This window comes from Sinocyclocheilus anshuiensis, unplaced genomic scaffold (genome assembly GCF_001515605.1).
Source record: "Sinocyclocheilus anshuiensis isolate Anshui unplaced genomic scaffold, SAMN03320099.WGS_v1.1 scaffold1337, whole genome shotgun sequence".
NCBI lineage: Eukaryota > Metazoa > Chordata > Actinopteri > Cypriniformes > Cyprinidae > Sinocyclocheilus > Sinocyclocheilus anshuiensis.
Window position 1 is genome coordinate 541,919 of NW_015548273.1, and position 22,694 is coordinate 564,612.

The 22,694-nt window shown below is 37.4% G+C and overlaps 1 protein-coding gene across 2 annotated transcripts in view; it reads left to right on the top strand.

Moving 5' to 3' along the window:
* The first annotated feature begins 1,011 nt into the window (after window positions 1–1,011).
* Window positions 1,012–22,694, top strand: part of LOC107655757 (zinc finger MYM-type protein 4-like) — a 29,942-nt gene continuing 8,259 nt past the window's right edge. For both annotated transcript variants that reach the window (XM_016443335.1, XM_016443336.1), the window contains exons 1-11: window positions 1,012–1,388; window positions 13,342–13,584; window positions 13,690–13,771; window positions 14,040–14,252; window positions 14,441–14,496; window positions 14,608–14,736; window positions 18,828–18,864; window positions 19,086–19,293; window positions 19,371–19,497; window positions 19,623–19,838; window positions 19,960–20,110. In XM_016443335.1, coding sequence (XP_016298821.1) covers window positions 1,095–1,388; window positions 13,342–13,584; window positions 13,690–13,771; window positions 14,040–14,252; window positions 14,441–14,496; window positions 14,608–14,736; window positions 18,828–18,864; window positions 19,086–19,293; window positions 19,371–19,497; window positions 19,623–19,838; window positions 19,960–20,110 — 1,756 coding nt within the window. In that variant the 5' untranslated portion in view covers window positions 1,012–1,094. The remainder of the gene's footprint in view (window positions 1,389–13,341; window positions 13,585–13,689; window positions 13,772–14,039; window positions 14,253–14,440; window positions 14,497–14,607; window positions 14,737–18,827; window positions 18,865–19,085; window positions 19,294–19,370; window positions 19,498–19,622; window positions 19,839–19,959; window positions 20,111–22,694) is intronic.

The window sequence follows — 22,694 nt, forward strand, 5'->3', positions numbered from 1 at the left end:
CACAACTCTCGTAATTACGGCTTTTAGCGAGCATGAGGGAGGTGAATGGTAATAAAAATATAAAAATAAAAATAATCTTAAGCTTTGTTGAACTGAAAAAGGCTCTGATTGAGGAGTCGATTCCAGACTCGATTCCCAACGCCCCGGAATCGATTATTTTTGGAATCGATTCCCAGCCCTATGTACCGCGTGGTCAATAAGAATAAAGCGCAGATATGCTGTTCTGAATGGACGTCGGGAACGGGATATTGTTAGACCGCCCGCTCCCGTTCAAATTACACCAGAGTTACTGACCGCTACCGCGTTTTATTCTGGATTTTAATCCCGTGGCACACAAAATCTGGTCGGGTGCCGCGGGAATGCAGACCTCTATCTACACTGATCTATACCATCACTGTAATCAATAGACTCAGGCAAACGGTCCTGTGCGCGTTCCCAAGAGTCTTTTTTTTATATATAACGTTATATTGCAATCTTGTAAACAATGAACATAGAAAGTCAAGTCAAGTCAAGTCACCTTTATTTATATAGCGCTTTTAACAATACAGATTGTGTCAAAGCAACTGAACAGCATTAATTAGGAACTTAATAAGAGGCTTAATAACCGCCAGCTTGAATGGTTTTGAAAGGCAATAATAACATATCAGTTACATAAACTTAAATACTAGGAGAAACCAATACAATAATATTTAAAATATATATTTTTAAAGATTTTAAAAATCATATTTCTAATCAAGTAATATGCATTTTGGTGCATTATAACTCATTCATATGATAAATTTAAAGTTACAAAACCGTTATTTTTAATTTCTTTGAACGTATACAGTAAAATTAGGATTTTTCAATGACCATTTACATTTGGGGATAAAGAATTTAGAATTTTCTCGTTTCCCTCTTTGCAGAAAACACGATATCTTTGCAAAACTTTGCGTTCACAAGAGTCTGCAGCTCAAGCTTTCTGTCGCATGATGACGTATGCGCGGTAGCACAATCTCGCGTAAACTGACGCCATTGTTGTTTACAGAGAGGGAGGACGCTTGTGCAGAAGGTGGCTTGTTTTTAGTCATTTGTTTGTAATTGTATTGTTCCTCAAAATGGTGCTTACGTGTGCTTATCCTGGATGCCGCAACCTATTTAAAAGCGTAAGACTACGCGCGTCAACTCATACGGGAAAATTGACTTTTCACCGATTCCCAACGTTTGAGCCGGATCGACTGCATTTATGGTTGCTTGCTCTTCAGATGGATATTGACACACCCATGAGGTTACTCAAAGTATGGAGGGTCTGCAGTGAACATTTTTCCCCTGATGATTTCAAAGCCATCAGTGGGAATCAAGTCTTACTCAAATCATCAGCGGTACCTATGTTTGTGTCACAACAAGCTGAGGTATGTAAAACTAACAGAGCATCAGCAGCTGGATTAGAAACTAACAATGGCGTCAGTTCACGCGTGATTTTGTTACCTCGCATACGTCATCATGCGACAGAAAGCTTGAGCTCCAGACTCTTGAGAAAGTGAAAATAACAGAACATTTTAATTTTGGGGTGAACTATTCCTTCAACTAACAAGGCAGTCAAGAGTATATATTGAATTGTTAAATTATTTGCAACAACTGGGTCTTGATAGAGGTAGTTCACCTAAAAATTAAAGTACATCATTTGCACATTCTCATGCCATCCAAGATGTATACGAGTTTCTTTCTTCAGGTGAACACAACGAAGATTTTTTATTTTTTTTTGGGGGGGATAAATGTATATTCCTAAAATGGGGTTGTAAGAATTTATTAATTTTCCACGTCTAGAAATCACATTTACTAAAATAGGGTTTTCAAGGCAGTAGAAACACCGGTTATTCAAAGATTAAAAAGAATGTGTGGGGCGAATTGAATAAGGAAGAAATGTATTTTTTAGTTGTTTTGGCTTATTTTATTTTGTATTTAGTTTCATTTAAAATCATTGTAAAGGGTTAGTTCATCCAAAAATGAAAATGCTGTCATTAATTACTCATCCTCATGTCGTTCCAAGCCTGTAAGACCTTCATTCATCTTTAGAACACAAATTAAGATATTTTTGATGAAATCCGAGAGCTTTCTGATTCTGACCCTCCATAGACAGCAACACAACTGACACATTCAAGGCTCAGAAAGGTAGTAAGGACATCGTTAAAATAGTCAATGTGACATCAGAGGTTCAACCGTAATTTTACAAAGTTACAAGAATGCTTTTTGTGCACAAAGAAAACAAAAATGACTTTATTCAAGAATGTCTTCTAGTGATGGGCAAATGAAGCCTCATGACGCACTAAGGCTTTCCTCTGACTGTTCCAGGAAAAGATTCAAAGCTTCGAGAGTGTCATAAACAGTGCCATCTTCTTATTTTACGGTTTATTGGCGGTTGGCAGACTAGCTTATTAGTGCATTACTGCCACCAACTGAACTGGAGTGTGGAGCATCGATGCTTATATATTTATCCCAAAAAAATAATAAAGAGAATACATAATTACATAAATACACCCTGTGTATGAAAGGCTTACCTTTCATACTTTCCCAGTAAACGATTCCGAGCGACTGAAGCTCTGGCTGTTCAGCGGGATTTTGATTTACAGCTTCGATATGTCAAGCAAATGAGGTTGTGCAGTGATAATTTTTCACCAGACGACTTCAAACCGGGTCAAGGAATACGACGATTTCTTAAATCAACAGCTGTGCCCAACCTGTTTTTACAAAACACAGAGGTATGGGTGGAAGCCATGGGGAGATCGTTGAGGTTGTTAAAGCTACAATACAGTAATTTATTCATATGACTTGCCTTTTATATGACTTTAAAAATGTATATTTTTTTTATTTTATGATCCTTTGCATGAAACTAAATTACATCCAAGTCACAACCGTAAACAAGGCGCAGCGCATCTATGTTCTACGTCAGAACGCTGCATTGTGGTACTCTCGTAACTGCGCGTCAAAGACTGACACGAAAGAGAAGAAATTGTTGAATAAAGTTGTATTTTGTTTTCTTTGCGCACAAAAAGTATTCTCGTAACTTCATAAAATTAAAGGATTAGTTCACTCCAGAATTAAAATTTCCTGATAATTTACTCACCACCATGTCATCCAAGATGTCAGAATTAAGGTTTTTGAGGAAAACCTTACAGGATTTTTCTCCATATAGTGGACGACCAGTCTTTTTTTTTTTTTTGTAAAAAATGTATATACTTTTTAACCACAAATGCTCGCAATGCACTAGCTTTGTGATGCGCGTCCACGACTTCACGCGTTACTTAGTTAAGTTGAAAAGGTCACACATGACGTAGGCGGAAGCATCGACCCAGTGTTTACAAGTGTAGAGAAGGAGGATCGTTCAAAAGTTGTTGTGTGTTGAATGATACATATTTATATGTCTTTGTATCAGTTTATTGTTTAAAATGGTCCGTTCGTGTGAGTATCCTGGATGTTTAAATATTTTGAAACTTGAAAGATTTCTTCCGCTAGAAAAAAACATGACTTTTCACAGATTTCCTGTACACAATCCTGAGCAATTGAAGCTGTGGTTGCTCGCGCTGCACCTGGGGCCCGTTTCAATAAGGAGGTTCAACCAACTCTGAGTTAAAACTTGAACTCTGAGTTGACTTACTCCGAGATGGGAAACTCAGAGTTTTCGGTTTCAGAACAGCTGAATTGAGTTAGTTCAATCAACTCTGAGTAGGTTGACTCTTGAGTTTAGCACGTGTACCACGACTATGAAAAGCCATGATCAATGGAGCTCCAATATTACGATTTACCATGGCAACAGCTCCCGACAAAAAGACGTCTGCATACTTCAGAGTCAATACAAGTTTAATTCTTATCACTGTTATAATATCACAGGTGAAAACTGGCAGAACGGTAGGGTATTGAACTAATAGGCTATTCATTTTCATGGTATCCCACGGGCAAAAAATAAAAATATTTCTTATTTTGCAAATGATCTGCCAATAGGGTAAGAAAAATACAGCAGCGGCTATTTACACTAAGTGGAATTAACATACTTTCTTAGCGATAGATCCTATTTACAGTAGGCTAAGTGATTTTTTTTTTCATTCATAAGATGCTATTTACACTTAGTGAAAATAGTGATATATTGTATTTACCATGTAAAAGTAGCAGTTATTTGCAATAAGTGTAAATAATAATTAGATGCTATTTACATTAGATTAGATACTTTTTATACTGGCAGATAGCCTACATACTATTTGCTCCTCAGTATTGTTGTACATTAACAGGATGCAATAATAACATGGAGTGTAAATTATTATATTTATTAAAATTATAAATACTTTTAAAAGTATTCATTAAACACTCATTAGGTACTTTACTTCCACTTTTAGAACATTTTCATTTTTATTGAAAATAAATTCTAATGTGATATGTGATGGGAAAAGTAAAAAGAGCGAGCTCGGCAAAAGCCGGACTCAAAACTGGTCAATCGTGTCACAAGCTAGTTCTCCACACCCATTAACATACTTTCTTAGCGATAGATCCTATTTACAGTAGGCTAAGTGATTTTTTTTTTCATTCATAAGATGCTATTTACACTTAGTGAAAATAGTGATATATTGTATTTACCATGTAAAAGTAGCAGTTATTTGCAATAAGTGTAAATAATAATTAGATGCTATTTACATTAGATTAGATACTTTTTATACTGGCAGATAGCCTACATACTATTTGCTCCTCAGTATTGTTGTACATTAACAGGATGCAATAATAACATGGAGTGTAAATTATTATATTTATTAAAATTATAAATACTTTTAAAAGTATTCATTAAACACTCATTAGGTACTTTACTTCCACTTTTAGAACATTTTCATTTTTATTGAAAATAAATTCTAATGTGATATGTGATGGGAAAAGTAAGAAGAGCGAGCTCCGCAAAAGCCGGACTCGATCCCGGTCAATCGCGTCACAAGCTAGTTCTCTGCGACCAACTGCCTACTGTGTACTGCCTACACCACTGAAGCCATTATTCGTGTGCGTCGTATTTAACCTTGTGTGACATTGGAGGGCGGAGCTGCTGTAAATTTGTACTTAGTAATAGATACTCTGAATAATCTTGTTTTCCATTTGCATTAAGATTATTTTTATTACCACACTGGCAATAAGTAGTAATAATAAGTTACCTCCCTTTCAGAAACGGGCTTGACTTACCCTGCTTTCTCGGGTTTGACAAACCTTCCATTCTGAAACGAAAACCCAGAGTTTCCCTCATTTCAGGGTTAACATACTTAACCTCCTTTCTGAAACAGGCCCCTGGATATCAACACACCCAAACATTCTGTGACACCTAAGAGAGTGTGCAGTGATCATTTCCACCACTCCGAGCAAGGAAAGCGTCGGCTGTGCCCATGAAGTTTGTATGTTTTTTGTTTTATTTATTTTTTATGTAGGCCTATTAGATGCATTAATAGTGTTTTTAATATTACTATTATTACTCATTTTGTTATAGTTTTGGTTATTTTTTTCTTATTGAGGGAAAGATAGAATACACCATTGCTAAAATACTTTGGCTGTACCATTGGTGTAAGACAGGGCTGCATGGTGAGTCCACTTTTGTTTATTCTTTTCTTAAATTAATATATAACAGTGTTGAAGAAAAACTGTAAAGGTATTCATATCGAAAGTATCACAGAAGTGCAGACCTTGTCAGGGCTCCAGACTGAGACTAAAATGGTCCCATTTGCGACCAAAAATATTAATTTGTGAGTTACATTTTTGCTGAGATCGCCATTGGCGACTATACAAATTTATAAATCTATATAAATGTTATAAATCTATATAAATGTTTTTTTATGTTATTGCTTAAAAAATTGCACATAATGCCTTTTTTCCCTGATTGTTTTGAGATCATATCTTTTGTTATGTTGACGTAATAAACGGAGACGATGCGCATCAAAGTTTTAGTGGAAAAAAGACTTTCAAACAGTCCTCATCTCTGCCGAGCACCAGCGTTGACGGCACTCTTACTAAAAGCAACAATATCGTTAATGATGCTCGTTTATAATTGATACTAATATGGCTTCTTCTTATCAAGATCTTTAGTCTACAGCATATGCTGTGTTCTGTTAATGCGTGAACTTCATATTATTTGTAGCGCACTTGCCGTCCAATAAACACAGTAAGCTTTCTGCTCTGTTGCGTTTTAATAAAGTATTGGGGTTGTTAGGGTGCCACCAAGTCCTTGTGGCCTCGGACGGTGTCTCCAGTTTATTCGGGGCAAACTGAAAAACACCTCCAAAACGCTGTTGCTCAGTAACGGTGGAAAACCATTGTGTTCAGTAATGCAGCAAGAATGAGACAATCTCACCAGCTGACTCCCTGAGTGTTTCTAAAGGTGGAATTGATATGGTCCAGTTGTGGCAGCATTGACATTCTCCATCGGCAATGGTTGGCATTTACCACATGTGCACCACCACATCTTGTTTGATCTTTGTCTGCCCAAGGCTTGTGTCACTGCAGCAGTCTCCTCCATCTGTCTAAGTTCTTTGTCTGTGTACTCCGGTTCAAAACGGTAGGGTAGGGCGAAAAACTTCATCTTGTTTTCTCCTTCAAAATCATCCGACATTGTTGTTTGACCTTTTTTTATTTTTAGGTAAAGGGCGTTTGACTTGGTCTTGACTTTGTCACATTCACTTCGTAAACACTGGGTCCGTACTTCCGCCTACATCACACGTGACCTTTCCAACGTGATTGCATAATGCATGTCATGGACATATGTGCAAGTCGTGGACAAGCATCGCAGAGCTAGTGCAAGACAATCATTTGTGGTTAATTTTTTTTTAGAAAATGACCAATCATTTCGCTAGACAAGACCCTTATTCCTCAGCTGGGATCGTGTAGAGCTCTTTGAAGCTGCATTGAAACTGCAGTTTGGAGCTTCAACCCGTTGGTCCCTGTTGAAGTCCACTATATGGAGAAAAATCTTGGAATTTTTTCTTCAAAAACCTTATTTCTTTTCGACTGAAGAAAGGAAGACATGAACATCTTGGATGACATGGAGGTGAGTAAATTATCAGGAAATTAATTCTGTAGTGAACTAATCCTTTAAGGTTGAACCACTGATGTCACATGGACTATTTTAACGTTGTCCTTACTACCTTTCTGGGCCTTGAACGTGTCAGTTGTGTTGTTGTCTATGGAGGGTCAGAAAGCTCTCAGATTTCATCAAAAATATCTTAATTTGTGTTCCAAAGTTGAACAAAGGACTTACGGGTTTGGAACAACACGAGGGTGAGTAATTAATGACAGAATTTTCATTTTTGGGTGAACTAACCCTTTAAAGGAGTAGTTCACTTTCAGAACAACAATTTACAGATTATTTACTCACCCCCTTGTCATCCAAGATGTTTGTCTTTCTTTCTTCAGTCATCAAGAAATTATGTTTTTTGAGGAAAACATTTCAGGAATTTTCTCCATACAATGGACTTCAATGGTGCCCCCGAATTTGAACCTCCAGAATTCTTCCGAGGGTACGCACAGAGTTTTGTGAGAGCAGAACGACTGTGTCACACGTTTTAAACTCAACAAATACATACATCAAGAGCATGCTTACAGATGAAAACAGAACAAAACAGCGTTGGATGAAGTGGATTAGAGCTCTGCACGGGCCTCCAATAGCTAGTCTTTTTTCCCCTTTTCCCAAAAAAGCTTATACTACTGTTTCAGCTATTAAAATAGTTCAGTTTTGTATGTAATGGAAAAGTGATTATAATTCGTTTCGTTTTTTATAAAGTCAATTTAGAAAAACGTTTGGAGAATTTTTTGTTCGTTAAATTTAAACGTTTTTAAAGTAACGACCAAGCGGTAGACAGTGAATTGATCATAGCCTATGTTTGATCAATTTAGCCATCTCAAATCATCACGACTTGCCTAAAATAAAATCTATATATAAAACAGTTCAAGCATACCACAATGTTAGTTTAAATGTTTAACCTAGATAAATGTGCGCTGTTAGATGCATATCCAATTGTTTGAGCAGACATGGAGGTGCCAGCTCACTTGTATTTATTTCGAACAGTGGAAACAACTTAAAATACACAGTCATTGTTGCTCTTAAAGGTAAGAGTAATACATCATTCTAAACTGTAAAGGGTCTACTTTTATTTGTGTGCACTCACAATATCAACAAAACGTTGTGCTTTTATAAAATAAAGAAAACAAACGCTTTCTGCCGTCTCGGTCTTGAACAGGAGAGCTTCACAATGATGAACCTAAACTCGGGAATTGATAAAAAAATTATTAATTTCAGACATGATAAAAAAATATAGAAAGCTTTAAATTACTACTTTAAAATGAAATAATTCGAATTGAAAATAGAACCTCTTTCATTATGTAATCCGTGCATTTCTCTCTAAAGGCACATCCAATGAGGAGATGGCGAGTAATTTTTTTCATCACCATAATTGATGGATGTCTAAAATATAAAAATAAGGAAAAGCCTAAAACGGGCCCGATTATAATTTGCGTTTTATTTCATAATTCTGTACAATTAAAAAATAAAACACAAATTGTAATGGCATAAGGGCCTTTCGCACCGCTTTAGTTCCAGAACTAAATGTACAGTTTAAAAAACAGCTTTAAAAATTACTTTATTGCATTCCAGATGCTTTTAAAGTACTTTTCACTATAAATTTTACAGGTAGCTTGAATGTAAAACATTGTCATGAATTCGTTGTATTCCCATTTTTAAAATGTCCAACAAATGAATTGTTGTAGGCTAACTCAATCTCATGAAAGTGCGTATTGCACGATTTTCTGCTTCTATTTGGCGTAATATTTATATGCAAAAATTGACTTTGGCATGCAAAAGACTGAAAAATTCATAATTAATGGCATGGCTGGCTCAGTTGACAGAAATATGGGACACACATGCCTATAATAACTGCTAAAATGTTTGCGAGGCGAATCTCAGGTCAGTCTGAGTGCTCATGGTGGTACGCACACCGTACACCTGCAGGCGCCACTGCTTTTAACCACAAAAGCTCATGTAGCACTAGCGCTGGGATGCGCGTCCGCGACGCTACGTACTACGTAATCACGTCGAAAGGTCACGCGTGACATATGCAGAACTACAGACCCAGTGTTTACTAGTGTCAAAGAAGACCAAAGCTGCGTCCCAAATGACGCACTATACACTATGCACTTATACACTATGAAACGTTACTTATGCACTATGTACTCAATCATGTAGTGTGAATTATATATGGTTATTTTGTCATTCATAATCATAGACTGTATAAAAACATGGACGTAGTGTCCGTGACGTCACCCGTAAGTTCCTGAAGAGCGTTTTTGAAGCTCAAAGTGGGCGGAACGGGCCGTCGCCATCTTGGCAGCGCGTCACCGTGCGTCACTCCCGAATAATCGAAAATGGGCAAAAAGGTGGAAGCTGGTTGCTGAAGCCACACCCACCTAGCTCGATGGTGGTGACAGCAGCGGCAATCCACTTGTCATTCAAGTGGCCACGCCCTTAATTAAGCAGAACTTTAAGGCTTAATATAATTTAAACGGATGACTTATAAAAAAATTCACCCCCCTCACAGTTGTCATGAAGGGCAAAATTAGCTATATAGACCAAAATCATTTTTTGAACCAGGCTGTAAACGTTTTTTTCTGCTGTAAAGTTGGGCATTTTAACATGGGGAGTCTATGGGACTGACTCCCTTTTGCAGCCAGCCTCTAGCGGCCAGTTGACGAATTATAGTTTAAGTCACTTCCGTGTTGGCTTCACGAGAGAGAGCGGGAGGTTGCCACTTGTTCATAATCGGAGTCTGGTAGCCCCTCCCCCTTCGCTACGTAATTAAAGCTACGACAGTTGATTGCATGAAATGTCCAACATTCCACACTTCCAAATTTTTTCAGTTAAGTGCATCATCCGGGAATTTAAAGTGCACTTTTTCTTTTTGGAATTTTCAGTGTGAACGCACTACTTGCACTATTTATACTACAGAATGTCATAGAATAGTGCATAAGTATGCAATTTGGGATGCACCTCAAGAGGCGAAACTCTGTAGAACGTTCCATTGCAACAGTGGCGCCCAGCAGCAGCCCTACGCTTCCGCCATTTTGGGGTGAAAGCGACTCGGCAGTGCACTAGCTTCTTGCTGTCGCTATGGCAAATATAAGCTGCTTTGTTTAAAAAAACGTACATTAAAGCTGAAATACAGACTGAATGATGACTACAATAACGTACTAGTGATCATCAAATCCTTTTAACAGTTTATTTTACAGACTTTATTTTAAAGTCTTCCCTTTTTTCACAAAACGTTTTGCTCTCTAGAAACCATATCAGTTTCGGTTGAAAATATTTTAAGTTCAAGTGTTAGCATTATAAACACTGAATTAATACCAACATATGAAATTAAATTAATGACAGAAAAATTAGGAATGTTGGACAATAAATATATAACAGGAATATAAAAGCTTGACAGTAAACTGTTTTTGCAGTATTGTCTTATATTAATGTCCGTTAAAGGAAGACTGTAAACAAAAAAAACTTTGTTAAAAAAAAACACACCTACAGCCACTTTCTCCAAAATTGTTTAATTATTTAATTTTGACAGAGACACAGCAATGCATCATGTTCTAATCTAGATCATCATGTTTGTAGTGTGTTCCAGGGGATTAAAAACGTACAATATATATTTCAGACCTAGTGGAGTAATAGCAAATAATAATATAGTAAGTAATTGTAAATGTGTAAAGTTGCATAATCTCATTAGTGTCATATCCATATAAATCATTATTATGGTTTCTATGGCTAGGACCTGCAGTTCCTAAAGGATTTAAGTTTACTACTAGACTAAAAACAGTTAAAAGTTAGCAGGTGCATAAGACAGCGCTACGTCCCACTTCAAAACACACAATATTTTTTACACTTTTGTGAATAATTACCTGTCAGGGTCTTTGGGAAAATTATGAAAGACAAGATTTTTACTTTCACACTGATAGTTTTTGCAGTGGATTGCGTTCTTTTATTCCACTTTGACTTCTCTTTCGTTGTTATTCTGTCTGTTTCTGTTTCTGCGCCACCTAGTGGCTGTTACCCAAAAAGCATCAGAGTTTCGCCTCTTGGTCTTCTATACTCTTTGCTAGTGTGGAGAAGGAGGACCGCTCCAAAGTTGTTGCGTGTGGAATGACACAAAGTTATATGTCTTTGTGTCAGTTTTTTATTTAAAATGATCTGTTCGTGTGTGTACCCTGGATGTGGAAATCGTTTTAAACCTAAAAGATTACGTTCGCTAGGAAATAAAGTGACTGCTCACAAATTTCCTTTAAAAAATCCTGAGCAATTGAAGCTGTGGTTGCTCGCTCTGCACCTGGATATCAACACACCCATACATGCCCTGGAACAAAAAAGAGTGTGCAGTGATCGTTTTTTAGACGATGATTATCACCCCTCCGAGCAAGGAAAGCCTCGTTTACTGAAATCGTCGTCTGTGCCCATAACGTTTTTACAGCAAGCAAATGTATGTTTTTTTTAATGTATTATTATTTGCTGTCTGAGTTTATCGTCTGTGTATTCCGGCCTAAAAAGGTAGGGAACGGCGAAAAACGCCATCTCATTGTCTCCTCCTTCAAAATCGTCCGACATCGTTGTACCTTGTTGTTAGTAAAGAGCGTTTGACTACTTTGCACTTACTTTGTCTTTGCACGTTCGCTTTGTAAACACTGGGTCTGTAGTTCTGCATGCGTCACGAGTGACCTTTCGACGTGATTACGTAGTACGTAGCGTCGTGGACGCGCACCCCAGCGATAAAGCTAGATGAGCTTTTGTGGTTAAAAAGGTATAAAAATAAATATTGTTCTAAGAAAATTACTGATCGTTTCGCTAGATAAGGCCCTTCTTCCTCGGCTGGGACCGTTTAGAGCCCTCTGAAGCCACATTTAACCTGCATTTTGGAGGTTCCAATTAGGGGGCACCATTGAAGTCCATTGTATGGAGAAAAATCCTGAAATGTTTTCCTCAAAAAACATAATTTCTTGACGACTGAAGAAAGAAAGGCATAAATACAGTGGGTACGGAAAGTATTCAGACCCCCTTAAATTTTTCACTCTTGCCAGCTCTAGGAAGGGTTTTGGTCGTCCCAAACGTCTTCCATTTGAGGATTATGGAGGCCACTGTGCTCTTAGGAACCTTAAGTGCAGCAGAAATTTTTTTGTAACCTTGGCCAGATCTGTGCCTTGCCACAATTCTGTCTCTGAGCTCTTCAGGCAGTTCCTTTGACCTCATGATTCTCATTTGCTCTGTGAGCTGTAAGGTCTTATATAGACAGGTGTGTGGCTTTCCTAATCAAGTCCAATCAGTATAATCAAACACAGCTGGACTCAAATGAAGGTGTAGAACCATCTCAAGGCTGATCAGAAGAAATGGACAGCACCTGAGTTAAATATATGAGTGTCACAGCAAAGGGTCTGAATACTTAGGACCATGTGATATTTCAGTTTTTCTTTTTTAATAAATCTGCAAAAATGTCAACAATTCTGTGTTTTTCTGTCAATATGGGGTGCTGTGTGTACATTAATGAGGAAAAAAAATTAACTTAAATGATTTTAGCAAATGGCTGCAATATAACAAAGAGTGAAAAATTTAAGGGGGTCTGAATACTTTCCGTACCCACTGTATATACTACGGCTCCAGAAGATTTGGAATTTTGGTCATTTTCTCACCAAAGGATCCTCTGCAGTGAATGGGTGCCAGTAAATGAGGCCAAACAGCTGATAAAAGCATAGCAAAACCCCACAATTGATCAGTGTCTTGTGAAGTGAAAAGCTGTGCGTTCATAAGAAACAAATCCATCATTAAGCAACTTTAAAAATATTGCTTCTAGCCAAAATACCGGTACATAATCTATAATAATGCTTCCTCTTGTGAAAACTTATATCAACATTAGTTTAGAAATGTTTTGGATTGTTTTTGTTTCTAAACAGTGTTTGATCTGTGCATACTTCTCTCCTGATTCAGATGAGATGACTTTTTTTTACTGGAGAAAGCAGTATTATTGTGTTATAGCTGAAAGCAATGGTTGAAGATTAAAAAAAATGATGAATCTTAATCCTAATGTTGAATTTATTACAAACACAGCTTTTCACTTAACAAAATGTTAATTGATTGATTGTGATGTTTTTGTAAGCTGTTCGAACTCTCACTCTTGAAGGCGCCCATTCACGGCAGAGGATCCACTGGTAAGCAAGCAATGTAATGCTAAATTTCTCGTAATCTGTTCTGATGATGAAACAAACACATTCAGCAAGTTTTCATTTTTTGGTGAACGATTCTTTTAACACCGTCTGCTGCTGTTTTAGGAGACTGTGATTGAGCCAGACGCCCTGTCAGCAGACAACAGTTGGGATCTAGAGGAAGATGATGAGGTGTATTATGCAGATGATTTTGAGTCAACTTCAGGAAAGCAAAAGAACCCCAGAACCTGCCCTGAACAACATGGTCAACTCATTTTGAATGTTACAAATCCAGCTACAGAACCATCTACATCTCTATCTACTTTTGGGTCCTACTATGCTCTTCCACCCACATGGCACTACCAAATGGCAAGTCCTCAAATATTTTGTCACGCAATTTGAAAATGAACAGGTTGTGCTGTTTTACTTTTAATTCATAGCTGTTATGTTGCTCCACTAACTGTTTTCTGACAGAATGATCCTGCTGAGGCTGTGCTACAAATGGAAGAATGTTATGATGTAAACGCCAACATGGATTCTGTTGCTTATTCAGAAGGCAAGAAGGATTTTAGTTTTGTTCCTGTGAGTTTAGCCTCTCCAAATTTAGCTGCCATCCTGCATCCTGACGGCGAAGTAGACATAAAGTAACTGCCTGTCTTCCATTTCATTTGAGTTTAGACTGTTCTTATGTAAATTATGTGTTTTATATTGAAATATTATGAGTTCTCATTTGGAAATAATTTTTAGAACATAACTTATTTTTCTGTCTGGTAACCTAAATTTCATATTTGAAATGGATAAATGTCATCATTTCCCACTTTCAGATGAGAACTCTGGGCTGGGCTCTATGTCTGCAGCAGGTGTCTTTATGGCCAGTGAGGATTCCAAAGGATATCTGGACATGTACCAGGGGGAGGACATGGCCCAGTGTTCAGAAGAGCTTGTGATCACTAAAGTTGAGGACACTAATGAAATGGCACTGGACCAGAATGAGGATTACAATGGGATGACTGAAGTGGATGAACCAGAAGATTCAGGTAATTGAACTGATGTTCTTAGTAAAACGGTTTACTTAACATTCTGTCCTAATCAAAGTGGTCACAATTTTGCTGTTTAGCCTGGACTGTGCTGGTAGTTGATTCAAAATTCTGCTCCTTATATCTATACATTGAACAATATTAGTAAAGTCACAATAAGTGTGATAATGTTTATTTTTGTTGTACAGAAACACAGAGAGCCAAAGACATAAAAAGCAGGACTATGGAATCGTCTGCTGTAATGGTGAGCACAGCACCGTTTTATGTTCACCACTAAAGGCAAACGAGTTTGAGTTCGTTTGCTAACGCATAGAGCAATACACTTCTAAAAATAATATCTCTTTCTTCTATCCAGGCTGTTGACAAAAGAGTTAAAGCAGCCCAGCCCTCTGTCATAATGCCTTTGAAGATCAAGGTTGAACCGGTGGATGAGGAGTGCAAGAAAGCACCACATTCCCCGATGGGAAACAGTAAGGATGATGAGGTGCTTACTCAGGAAGTTACTGAACTATACTGAAATTTAAATTAACCAAATGATACGTTAAAGTACATTTTTTGGTCAATAAATTACATAATATATATAACATAAACTACTGTTCAGAAGTTTTGAGCAGGGTTCTTACGGGGTTTGGAAAGTATGGAAAAAAGAAAGCGGAGTATGGAAAAATATTTGCATTTCCAGACTTTTGCCCCTATTTAGTTTTTTATAATAGAAATGTAAGAATTTAATTAAAATAAGTTTATCATACAAGTGGCAGCTGTTTAGTGATTGTCAAACACGACTGGTGCGCTTGGTGCAAGGTGCACTTTTTCATTTTGCATTTTGGGTTTCTTCTCACGATATTCTTAGCACCATATTACATAGCCTCAAGGACCTTTGAAAATAAAACAAATATACAGACTTTTATGTGCGCACGAGAAACCATTACACTTAGCATATAGGACAATGCATACTGAGCCACCTATTCTGCCATCAGCCCATTTTGCGGTGTGGTTTTTTGGCCGCCACAGAATATGGGTTAAAGAGACCTAAGGCCTTGGAGTATGACATACTGCCCTAAGCCACATTTTGAACACTTTTTTACAAAACCAGTCTTTTTTTTATCAACCCTTGAACTTGGTAAATAGGTCAATGCACACAGCCATATTATGCCATCAGTCCATTTCGTGTCATGGTTTTTCCGCCACCGCAGAGGCTAAATTGGACATTAGGCCTGGATATTAGAGGTACTACTATAAGGAATAGTCGCATATGCGAGTGATTTACTCGCAATGTAGAGGGTTGTAAAACTAGAAATTGTGTAAGCATGCAAAGAAATTCCCAAACAATAGTTTCTCGAGGGCACAAAAAAGTTTCTTGTGTGCATGCAAAAGTCTGTTTTTTTTAATATATATTTTGGATATTAGAGGTACTACTATAAGGAAAGCCAAATTTTGAGCAATTAGATCTCTATTAATTCATGTGCATCCATGCTCTTGCTTTATATTTATAGCAAGATGTCAGTGATGCACAAAGGAAATGGGTTATATAAAACAGCCCTCTACGAACACCTTGGCAATTGAATCGCCATTGGCTAGTAAATTTTTTTGTTTACTCGCCAGACTGATAAATAAACGCATGCTGAGCCACCTATTGCACCATCAGCCCGTTTCACAGTGTGTTTTTGTCCTCCTCAAAGTATGCGTTAAAGAGACCTAAGGCCATGAAATATGGCATACTGCCTTAACGAAAGCCACGTTTTAAGCACTTTTTTTACAGTACCAGTCTTTTTCATAGACTCTTGAACTTGGCAGATTTTATGCCATCAGCCCGTTTCGTGTCATGCTTTCTCCGCCGCCACAGAGATGTGTTCAATTAGACATTAGGCCTTTATATTAGAGGTACTACCATAAGAAAAGACACATTTTGAGCAAATAGATCTCTATTAATTCATGTGCATCCATGCTATTGTTTTATTCATAGTGATGCACAAAGGAGATAGGTTATATAAAGCTAGAAATTGTAATACGTAAGCATGCAAAAAATTCCCATGCACATGTAAATAGTTTCTCGAGGGCACAAAAAAGTTTCTTGTGTGCATGCAAAAGTCTGTTTTTTTTAATATATATTTTTTTATTTTAAGGTCTCTGTATGTTCACTTGTGTGTTTCTATCACTTATTTTCAAGAATATCAATGGAAGAAAAACCTGAAAAAATTAAAATATTTATAGATGACTGTAATATATACCAAATATAAAGCTGAAAATAGTTCTGATAAACCATTTATGTTAAATATGGGCCAAAAATCTAGAACCCGACTGATATGGGTTTTTTGGGGGCTGATACCGATATTAGGGAGTAAAAAAGACCGATATCGATATTCAGCTGATATTCTTTGTGTAGGCTATATAACAGTACAGTATAGTCAAAAGTTTGAACACACTTCCCATTTGTGTGTCCAAACATTTGACTGGTACTGTATATAGAACATAGTATATACAGAAACACATTTTTTTGCAATAATAACTCAAATGTGGTGATCAAACACTTGTGTGTCACTTTGTGACAAATAGGCCTATGTAATGGAAATAGGGAATTTCACAATAAACTTTATTATTCGAAATGAGTCTGACATCAGTGCACTTAACAGTAAACTTCACTTATTATAAATAACTTAAAAAACACAAATAGAACAAAATATATATATAACTTAAAGTAAGAAAATAAACAAGGTAACTGTGTAGGGCAGGCAAGCTACTGCCAAACCAACAGGGGCAGGTTTATGCAGGAAGCACAGCTTTTCCAAATGTAAACATCTAAAATGAATAAACGATAATAATGAATAATATTTTTTTCACAAATTCTGTGTATTTTCTGGTAATCAAATGAACATGCAGAACATGAGGATTCGTATTTAAAATAGTTTTTTTGCAGTTTAATATTCACAGACAGTAGTCTATATCGCGATTTGATTTATGTGTACTGACCTGTTTTTTATTTATTCATCAAAAATAAGACAAATTCCATGAAATTCCGCGTTATACAGTAGATTCCGTTTTTATGACTGGATTCCCAGATTCCATCTGCGTTTTCCACATCGCGGGAAATCATAGGGCCCTACTACTGTAGCAAACGAATATGATAAGCTCATTGTGAGAGTAAAAGACAGGGAAATTGTTTATTTACGTTAGAGCATTGAGTCTCTCCAACTAGGTGACAACGTAGCGTTAAATCACCATTCAACAGACTCAAGCCACCACCGCACTGCCGTCTATTGGACTGCAGAAAGATACTAACTTTTCAATCTGCTACGTTACTGACTGTACTGACAAACTATGCTGACACACCATGTCTACACTGGGCATGACAAAGCGACCATTGAAAATCATTTGTACTTTGTCAGTACGTCATAAATAGAACGACGAACGAGGCATCAGTTTACTGTCGGGATTTGTCATGTCACATCACGCTGCATCCAGTGTAGAGACAGCATCAATGATTATAATGGGTTCTATTGTATTTTGTCATCCGGTGTAGACACCCAGTGAGGAAATGTGATGTGACCGATGTGATAAGCATGAGTTCTGGGCCGCGGCGTGGCCGGTATAAACACAAGCATTGACTGAGTGGCCGCGATCAGCTCCGGTGGCCGTGGAGCCGTATGTGCCACAGAAGCGTGCCGTGATGCACTGATCAGCTCTAACGTCACTGAATCTGCTGTTAAAAATGAACCATCCATTCATCATATCATCATGCAAAACTAAGAATTAGAATCATTGTAATGTGACGATCAAATATAGTTCCGTTGGGTGGCGGGCGGATAATTTATTTGAAGTAGCGGACTCGGGTGAAGTTTGAGCTCATCTGCGCATCTCTACACTATACTGACCTGAGCCACCAGTAGCAAACAATGGAGCGCGCTCTGCTGGACAAACTAAGTAATTACACCATTTAGAAGCATTTCATCTGCATTATATGTTCTGTAAAAAAAAAATGCATATTCGCCGATACGATATATCTGCGACAGGCTCATATCGGCCGATAATATCGGCAAAACGATATATCGGTCGGGCTCTACAAAAATCTACTGAGAGGTTTGGAAATTTGAGTCTCAAAGTATGGAATTTTGAAATGGAAAATGTGTAGGAACCCTGTTTGAGTCAGTAAATTGTTCTTTTTTTTTCCCCTTTTGAAATTTCTATTCATCAAATAAAAAATGTATCATGGTTGAGCAGCAGTCAGCATATTTGCATGGTTTCTGAAGGATCATGTGACACTGAAGTCTAGAGTAATGGCTGCTGAAAAAAACAGCTTTGCCATCACACGATTAAATTACATTTTTAGACTTCTTTCCAAAACATTTTACAAAATCTTGCCAACCACAAACATTTGAATGGTAGTGTATATTTTATAGAAGATGTGACAAAGCATATATGGCATTTCTAGCCAATAAATGCGATTGTATGTGAACTATATGAATTTTCGTTTTCCTTATTTATTCTCTGATGTCAACCATTTATTATCCATTACTGTTTATTACACACATTTCTGTAAATGAACAATTATGGATTATCCCAATATGTTGATGCTTTCAGGATTTTGACCAAACATCAGATGATGTCAAGATAAAAGGTGCGTTTTCTGTTGGAGTAAATGCTGCATCCATCGGTATAAGCATTATGGTGGTCGTAAGCATTATATTTTTTAAATACATTTGTTACAAACTTGTATGACTTTCTGTCATACAGTGCATAGTAACCATCCTTCAAACTGGATTAAAACACCTTTTTGGGTGAGCTATTCTTTTAAGTGTCTGAAATCAGTTTTTGCATTCTTACATCTTCATGTCACAGGAGCTCCAGTAGGTGTCCCAGAAAAGGCACCATCAATCCAGGCAAAATCCATTCAACCTTTAAAACGACATGGTGTGTTGTGCACAGCCTGTAATAAGGTCATGCTGAAGGGACATACAGCATTTCAGCGTAGTGGCTCTTCTAAACTCTACTGCTCACCTCAATGTCTCTGTGGCTCCAAGAAGAAAACATGTCACTGCTGCCTGAAGTATGTTTACAACATTTCATTCAGCTATAGTTGTATGTTACTGGAATGATGACTTGATGTATGTTCTTTCTTTTCAGAGAGATTTGTGATGAGAATATCAAAATTGCCCTGGTAGACTTGTCAGGGACTGTGAAGGAGTTCTGCAGTCAGAAATGCCACAGTACTTTAAACTTCAAATGCAGTGTGTGTCAGAAGACAGGAGTGGTGAGTAGACATCTCTATCTGTGCTGAAGAATATTCTTGTGTGCTCAGTCAGAAATTATAAATGCGTATTTTGTTGCTGTAATTGTCTTGAGTTTTTAAAGATCCAAAATTATTGTTTCTCATAGACTCATAGTCATGAGGTGAATTACATGGGCTCCATCCATAAGCTGTGCAGTGACAGCTGCTTCAACCAGTTCCGCTCCTCCAATAAGCTGAACATGAACAGCTGTGTGAACTGTGGAGGATATTGCTATGGCACAGACAGTCAGTGTCCTTCTCTGCAGATGGAGGACAGAGTTATGAAGTTCTGCAGTCAAAACTGCCTCACAGCCTACAAAAAGGTGACAGCAAATCAATAGTAATAATACTCATTAAGATATCATTCATTTTGTTGAAATATCATTTTTAAGGTGAATTATAAGTATAAATAAATAAATTGGATAAACTCATCTTTACTTATAGAGAAGTCTGAAACTTGTCACCTGCAAAATGTGTCATGCCCTGCGCCCAGCTGCAGATGCGGTGGAAAGTCCAAACTCAGAGGGCATCAGGGAGCTTTTCTGCTCCACTTCCTGTGTCATGGCGAGTAAAGTCCAGACTGGCAGTTCGTCAGGTACCGTGATCACATTTGCAACACAACCGAGTGTATTTAATTGTAGTGAAGCACAGATACAAGGTTTAAGGTCATTGCACAGAGTCTGAAAATTTCGTCCGAAATTTTCGCACGTTAAAAAATAAATACGACCTCACGTTATGTCAATCACGTTTACACACTGCCTCCGAAATATTCGTCCGTCATAAAAAAATTCGGATCGGGTTCGATTTTTTTCAGTTTTTCGTATCCGTAGCAAGCATTTTGAGAGGTGTTTTGACAGTTCAGAGCCACCGTACAAGCGAACGGCAAAATCCAGAATGGCTATTGTCAAGTTCATCCACTTCGTCTCGCAGCACAAAGCACTGTATATAGATCCTTGCACACTGAGTTCACAAAAATTGGTGGTCGTCTTTTTAATATGTGGCTCTAGTATCGCTAGCAAAAGCATCAAACTGAGCCACTGACATCCTGAAGTAAACTTTGAATTGCCCGGGATAATCCCGCTGCTCCTTAATAAGGAGGGGGAACTCTCCTTCCTCTCTATCTCAGGATTGGATGGACCCAATATTTCCTTTCTTTTTCTTTTTTTAAGAAGCGAGAGGACAAAATCATCCTCACTGCTTGAAGACTCCATTTAGTGCTGTTTTGCGTATTTTATTTTTTTTATTTTTATTTTTTTTCTCGCAACGGATTAATTAATATGCATCGGACTCAGTGTGCAGAGACCTTTAGAGTCAGAGTATGAGTACAAGTACTTTCTTTAAGATATTAGCCAATACAAAAACTATCATCCAAAAGTTTGTGGTAAAATGTTTTCTATTTTAATCTATTTTAAAAAGTAATTTATTCCTGTGTTGGCAAAGTTGAATTTTCAACAGCCATTACTCCAGTCTGTGTTGAAAACATTTGTGTTGCTTGATGTATTTATTTATTAATTTTTTCCCATGATTCTTTGAGGAACAAAGTTTAAAAGAACTTGACTTATTTGACTTTTTAAATTTTGTTATTTTTTGAAAAAGTAATGTCTTGATTTTAATCAACTTAATGCGCATATATATATATATATATATATATATATATATACAGTGGGTACGGAAAGTATTCAGACCGGACCATGTGATATTTCAGTTTTTCTTTTTTAATAAATCTGCAAAAATGTCAACGATTATGTGTTTTTCTGTCAATATGGGGTGCTGCGTGTACATTAATGAGGAAAAAAAAATAACTTAAATGATTTTAGCAAATGGCTGCAATATAACAAAGAGTGAAAAATTTAAGGGGGTCTGAATACTTTCCGTACCCACTGTATATATATTAGTGCTGTCAAAATTAGTGCGTTAACGCAGGTGATTAATTTTTTAATTTTAACGCGTTAAAAATATTTAACGCCGTTAATGCAGGGGCGGGTCTACGGTTGGCCACCCCACTCACAACTGATACTTCTGTCTCTTTTTTTCGTGACAAGAACCATCGTTTATTTAAACGCAGAACGTCTTTATGATCAAATCAAACGGGAGATGTTTCAGACGCACGCTCCAGCTTTACTTCAGCGTCAGGCGCGAGTCACACGAGTGCAGAAACGGTACTATGCTCGCAGCGCGTACCCTTCAATTGCACGCACAAAGGCGCCAGTGTTCTGACAACGCGCTTGTAGCCTGTATCATTTCATATCAAATCGCAAAAGAAACTACGAGCATGCAATGTCGTAGTAGTTATGTCGTCAGTTAAGTCATGAAGTTACCAAAAAGCCAATTAAAGCTGCCTTAAAACTGTGCATGTATGTGTTTGTTACATGAGTCACATTTAAGAACATGTCTCTGAAATGCAGTGGTTTTCCAAACTGTCCTGGAGCAGCCCAGCACTGTCTCCCTCAGCTAACACACCCGATTCAACTCATTAGAGACTTTTAAGAACTGAAATGGGTCAGAATAGGTAGAGATGTGTGTCAGATCCGCGTCATGTTCAGCATCGGCAGTTCTTAAAGGGACAGCTGACAAAAAAAAAACTTAATAACCAGCTGGTGTGATGTCTGGTAATCAATGATCAAAAGAAAAAATAAGAGGAAATCAATAACTTTTGTAGCTTTAAGTAGGGATGCGCCGATCCGATATTCATATCGGGTATCGGCTCCGATAGTGCCATTTTTCTCGGATCGGGTATCGGTCAGAGAGAGCCGATCCAAATCCGAGAATTTTTTTTTTTCCGATTGTGCGAATTATTCTGTGTTACTTCTGAAGCCATACGATAGCTTAATGTGAGCTACATATGAATATTTAAGTCCTTACATTAAAGTTCACAAACTCTTTTCTCCGCTGTGGCTGTCAGTCATTCGTTCAGCCTTTAAACACTGGTCGCGTTCGGTTACAGCAGTCAGTTCGGTAAAGCTCTCTCCAAGATCATTCTGTTCCCCCATTATATTTGATTTGTAAATACATGTCTATGATTTTGCAAAAAGGACTTTATCTTCTTGCCGGAGTTTAATGTTGTTTTGTTACTTGCTACCGGATGTCTGTGAGAACAAAACACGGGCGTAGAAAAGACTATAAATTGTTTTTAACGTGCACAGTAACTGAAATTTAAAACTGTTAAAAGAAAGGCTCAA